Source organism: Austrofundulus limnaeus, unplaced genomic scaffold (assembly GCF_001266775.1).
Source record: "Austrofundulus limnaeus strain Quisiro unplaced genomic scaffold, Austrofundulus_limnaeus-1.0 Scaffold692, whole genome shotgun sequence".
NCBI classification, from domain to species: domain Eukaryota; kingdom Metazoa; phylum Chordata; class Actinopteri; order Cyprinodontiformes; family Rivulidae; genus Austrofundulus; species Austrofundulus limnaeus.
The window spans coordinates 195,308-201,001 of NW_013953094.1; the positions used below are offsets into that span (position 1 = coordinate 195,308).

The 5,694-nt window shown below is 41.5% G+C and overlaps 1 protein-coding gene across 1 annotated transcript in view; it reads left to right on the top strand.

Annotated features, from left to right (window-relative positions):
- Positions 1-5,694, top strand: part of pla1a (phospholipase A1 member A) — a gene marked incomplete in the record, with an annotated part of 28,518 nt that overhangs the window by 4,476 nt on the left and 18,348 nt on the right. Inside the window, 1 exon segment of the mRNA XM_014027868.1 lies at positions 4,863-5,079. Coding sequence (XP_013883322.1) covers positions 4,863-5,079 — 217 coding nt within the window.

The window sequence follows — 5,694 nt, forward strand, 5'->3', positions numbered from 1 at the left end:
GTAAGCGTGTTCAATACTTTTTCCCTGTGCCATTCCACATTATTACGAATAACTTCATTTCTGGACATTTATGGTTTGATTTCTTTGTATGTATGGATCACTTGGGTTGTTACCGACATCAGATCACGCTGATTCACACCAGCAGATTCACGCTTTTATTTCTTCTTGTTTAGATTACTGCAACAGTGTCTAAACAAATCCTCCTTGACTCGGCTTCAGTCTGTGCAGAACGCTGCAGCGAGGTTATTAACAAAGACCCACAGGAGAGCCCACATTACACCTGTTTTATCCTCTCTGCACTGGCTCCCTGTGCATTTGAGGAGTCATTTTAAAATTTTAGTTTTAACTTTCAGAGCACTTCATGGTCAGGCTCCCAAACACATACTGGACCTTCTGAATCCTCTCTGTCCATCCAGGACTCTGAGGTTTTCTAATCAAATGCTGCTGGTGGTCCCTGGAACCCATTATAAAACCCGTGGAGACAAAGCTTTTCAGGTGGTGGCCCCGAGGCTCTGGGATGCTCTCCCTCTGTCCCTTCGCTGCTCAGATTCTACTGACTCTTTTAAGAAACATCTTAAGACATTTTTATTCAGACAGGCTTTTAGTTAAGTGCTTTTTATTGTGTTTTAATTGTTGTTTTTATATCTGTGATCTGTTTTATTGTTTTTAATTAGTTTTTGCTTTCTGTGAAGCACTTTGCGATGTTTGTGCCTGTGAAAGGTGCTATAGAAATAAAGTTTACTTACTTACTTACTTACAGATGAAAATTTCATGCCATTAGCACCTCTAGTAATATATTTACTGAGAAAAATGGTGATGTGTTCAATACTTATTTTACCCGCTGTATATATATGGACACACAAATAGAGGTCTCTTCCTGTTGTTGTTGTTGTCCTGACTTTGCGCCACATAACTAAACTGAACTGAACAAATCTCTCTAGGCTTCCACTCGGGGGTCATTTAAACCTACACCTAAGCTGATTGCCAGTTTACAGCAATTCATAGCACCCACTCATTAATGTCAAATAACACTTTAACTTCCATCTTTCTCTGTGTGAGTCTTTCTAGGTTGAACTAATCATTATGGCCTTTAGAGAAAAAATTTTGGGGGGAGGTCACCTCCCAATAAATGCCATTTTAGAAATTCTAATTGCTCATTTTTACTCAGTACTTTAATACCTAAATACATTCTCTGCCAGAAAAGCAATTTTGATACTTAAGTACAGTAAATGTCAGATACTTTCACCCAAGTAATTTTATGGTACGATACTTCTACTTTTACTCAAGTATCACTTTTGAGGTACTTTTTACAACTCTGGGTGATTGTAGATGTCATCCTAAAATAAAGCCTGGGCGTAAATTCAGACTGGAAGACTCTCTCCACCTCACCTGCTCCACCCAGTCTCCACGTCAGGCTCCCAGCTGCAGTCAGTCAGTGTCAGATCCTCACCTCACCATACCAATCATCTCACAGGGATCCAGGTCTAAAGGCTCAGCACCCAAGGTTCAGTCTGCTCTCCTGACGCGTTCAACCCACCTCCACCCCTTCTCCACCTTCATCTCAGACTCTAACCCAGGCTACCCCTTCCCTCTGGCCTCCACACCACCACCAGTGTCCGAGCCCCGGGGGGGACGTTATTCCTAAAACCTGAGCTGAGTGCTAGCYCACAGTAGTTCGCTGCACCCACATCTTCAGCTGGGGCTCGAGCGCCAAAGAACTTTCTCATATCAATAAATCCGTTTAACTGACACATTTCTGTGTGTGGCTCTTTCCAGGTTAGAATAGAATAGAATAGAATAGAATAGAATAGAATAGAATAGAATAGAATAGAATAGAATAGAATAGAATAGAATAGAATAGAATAGAATAGAATAGAATAGAATAGAATAGAATAGAATAGAATAGAATAGAATAGAATAGAATAGAACCAGCCTTTATTGTCCCGCGCGGGGAAATTCAAGTGTAGCAGCAGCAGCAGCAGCAGGTACACACATCAATACACAACTATTTGACAATATCAATTATAGCAAAAAACAGAATAAGAATAATAATTACCGTACCAGACCATCAATGAGAAATTAGATAAAACTTGAAGCAGCTGTGCAGAAAGATATACAATTACAGGAAATTGCAGTCGTTACAGACTTGTGCGAAATGAGTTAAACCCAGTGTGTGCAAATTGTTTCAGTCTCAATCTCCAAATCCAGTGCAGGAACAAAAACAGTTCTTATTATTCATTATTCATTTATATTAATTTATGTACTGTACTAGGTATATGTACGTTGTTATATATCACAAGCATAGTGCTTTTTTTTGTTTTTCTTTTACTTTCCTTTCTTTATTCTTTTTCACCCTGTCCTGTTTTGAGCTGCTGTAATGTGCAAATTTCCCAACTGTGGGATCAATAACGTTTTATCTTTATCTTTATTTTAATTATATAATTATTATATTATTATTATTATAACAATTATTATTATTATCGGTTATTATATGTGAAATGATTTTAAGGTAGAGTTGTTTGATGTGCAAACACAAACATGGATGCTTATGATTGTTGCGAGCAGTGATGGTTATAGAGTCTAACAGCTGATGGGAGGAAGGATCTGTGGTAACGCTCTTTTGTGCATTTAGGATGCAGCAGTCTGTCACTGAAGGAGCTCTGCAGATCAGCTACAGTTCCATGCACTGGGTGGGAGGGGTTCTCTGTCATTCATGTTATTTTAGCCTGAGTTCTTCTGTCTCCCACCACCTGCACTGTGTCGAGGGGGCATCCCAGCACAGAGCTGACCTTCTTGATGAGCTTATCCAGCCGCTTCTTCTCAGCTGTAGATAAGCTGCTGCTCCAACAAACGATGCCATAAAAAATAGCTGAAGCCACAACTGTGTTGAAGAAGGTCTTCACGAGTGCCCCCTGCACTCCAAAAGACCTCAGCCTCCTCAGACAGTAGAGTCTGCTCTGCTTCCTGTAAAGAGTGTCAGTGTTGTGAGTCCAGTCCAGTTTATTGTTCAGGTGAACACCCAGGTCCACTAAGAGTCCACAATCTCAATGTCCACTCCCTGGATGTTCACCGGTGTCAGTGTGGTGGGTCTGCGCCTCCAGAAATCCACCACCAGCTCCTTGGTTTTAGCAGCGTTGATCAGGAGGTGGTTCCACTGGCACCAGTCCACAAAGTCCTGAGTCCACTGTCTGTACTCTGAGTCCTGAGTCCACTGTCTGTCCTCTGAGTCATCCTCACCTGTGATGAGGCCGACTTTGGCAGAGTCATCAGGGAACTTCTGCAGGTGGCAGTGTGGGGTGTTCATGGTGAAGTCTGCAGTGTAGAGGGTGAAGAGGAACGGTGCCAGCACTGTTCCCTGAGGAGCCCCCATACTGCAGACCAGTGTCTGAGACACACTGGTCTGCAGTATGGGGGCTCCTCAGGGAACAGTGCTGCAGACCAGTGTGTCCGAGACACAGCCCAGTGCCCTCACATACTGAAGGTGATCCATCAGGTAGTCCAGAATCCACTGGGACATGTGGTGGTCCACTCCAGACAGCTCCAGCTTGTCCCTCAGAAGTCCTGGCTGGATGGTGTTGAAAACACTGGAGAAATCAAAGAACATGATCCTCACAGTGCTTCCAGGCTGCTCCAGGTGAGTCAGAGTGCGGTGCATAAGGTAGAAGATGGCATCATCCACCCCGATGCCAGGCTGGTAGGCAAACTGCAGCAGATCTAATGAAGACCTCACCAGGGGGCGTAGATGGTTGAGGACCAGCCTCTCCAGAGTCTTCATCAGATGAGATGTCAGGGCTACCGGCCTGTAGCTGCTGAGGTCCTTTGGGTGTTTGGTCTTTGGTACCGGTACCACACATGAGGTCTTCCACAGTTGTGGTACTTTCCCCAGCTTCAGGCTCAGGTTGAACATTGTTTCCATGATGCCACTCAGTTCATCTGCGCAGCACCTCAGGAGCCTGGAGCTGATACCGTCTGGACCATAGCTTTACGCACCTTGATCTTTCACAGCTCATTTCTCACCTGGAGAGTTGAAAGGGACAAGATGGAGGTGGGKGAGGGAGACTGATGACTGGAGTCCTCAAAACAGAGGGAGACTGATGRCTGGAGTCCTCAAAACAGAGGGAGACTGATGACTGGAGTCCTCAAAACAGAGGGAGACTGATGACTGGAGTCCTCAAAACAGAGGGGGATGTTAGTGGTTGAGAGCTGCGAGGTGTTAATTCCTGTGTGAGTTGGGTGGAGGATGTAGGGGATGGTGGAGGGCTGCAAGGTGTGAAGATGTGAAGATTGTTGAAATATATTTGAAATGGATGAAAGGTTGAAATATATTTGGACTTAGTGGCTATTAATGAAGCACGACACATGGCTATTTTGCATAAATTGTTTTAATTTATGTCAAATTATATTGTATTTTTTATTGTTTTATGTAATGATGTTCTTTGTTATTTGTACTGTTTATTACTTCATGTGTAGCACTTTGACAAATGACATTTGTTTTTTTACTGTGCTGTTTGAAAACTTGATGCTTCAGGCAATGGCATGTTATATTTTCAATGCACACTTGTTAGTTTTTTTGTTTGTTTGTTTTTTATTTATTTATTTATTGGTATTTTGTTTGTTTTTGATGTTTTTGCAATAGCAAATCCTAACATTGGAGCCTTTTTATTTAAACAGCAAATTACTTTTGGGCTTGTCCCCAAGGACAAGTCAAGTCAGAATTAATTTCTTATATCTATAAACTTAGGTCATTCAAATAATTATTTGTACCAAACAAGATACTATTTATAACCTTCACACAAAATGTCAGCTATAAGGTTTTGAACTATCCCTTTTTAAAGATGTCAATAACTCCAGCTTTCTGTCAGGTTTGAATGAAAGGCAGCAGAATGCTCAGTGTGCTGAGCTCAACAGCACCAGGTGGCTGCAGTCCCGACAGCACAGAATCAGACTGCAGGTCCAGTACCTGCTGCTGACCCGTAGAAACCAGAACTGTGCTCAGAGGTTCAACCAGGCTTCTCTTACCCAGCAGTCATCTCACTTCAACGTTTCCAGTCCCACAAAAGTCATCATCCATGGCTACAGGTGAGCAGAAGACTCCTAAATGTCCTGAAAATTTATCTTTTAAAACCACTTTTTCAGTTTTGGGACAAAGTTTTGCATTTGTGATGCAGTTCTTATTTACTTAGGCTGCTACAGAATATCCAACTCTTTCACCGTTGGTCAAATTCTCACAGACATGGGACACTGACAACAAAACTGTCTTTGGTTTTAACTTGGTAGTCTTTTAAAATATGATGTTTACTCAAAACCAAAATTTAACTAAGATATAAAAAAACAGCACCAAAACTGAGCTGAGTCATTTTAGAAGGACTGGACTAAATGAAAATAGTGTACTTCAAAATACTGTTTCCAACCAACAAGACAATTTGTCTGCAAATCTTTGCAATCATCTCTCAGATTTTCTTTGATATTTTTATAAAGCGACTGATGGGAAAAATGTTCTGAAAGGCAGAAAGTCCAGTTTAAACGTCTACACAAGCACAGCTGTTTCATTACCAACCCCCAAAACATACAGAAATCTTTAGTTATTGAAATATTATTATTTTTGTTTCCTCTTGTTCAAATTACCACCAATATTTTTGTTTTGTAGATATATATTTTGGATAGAAAGGTGCTATATAAGTACAGTCCATTTAT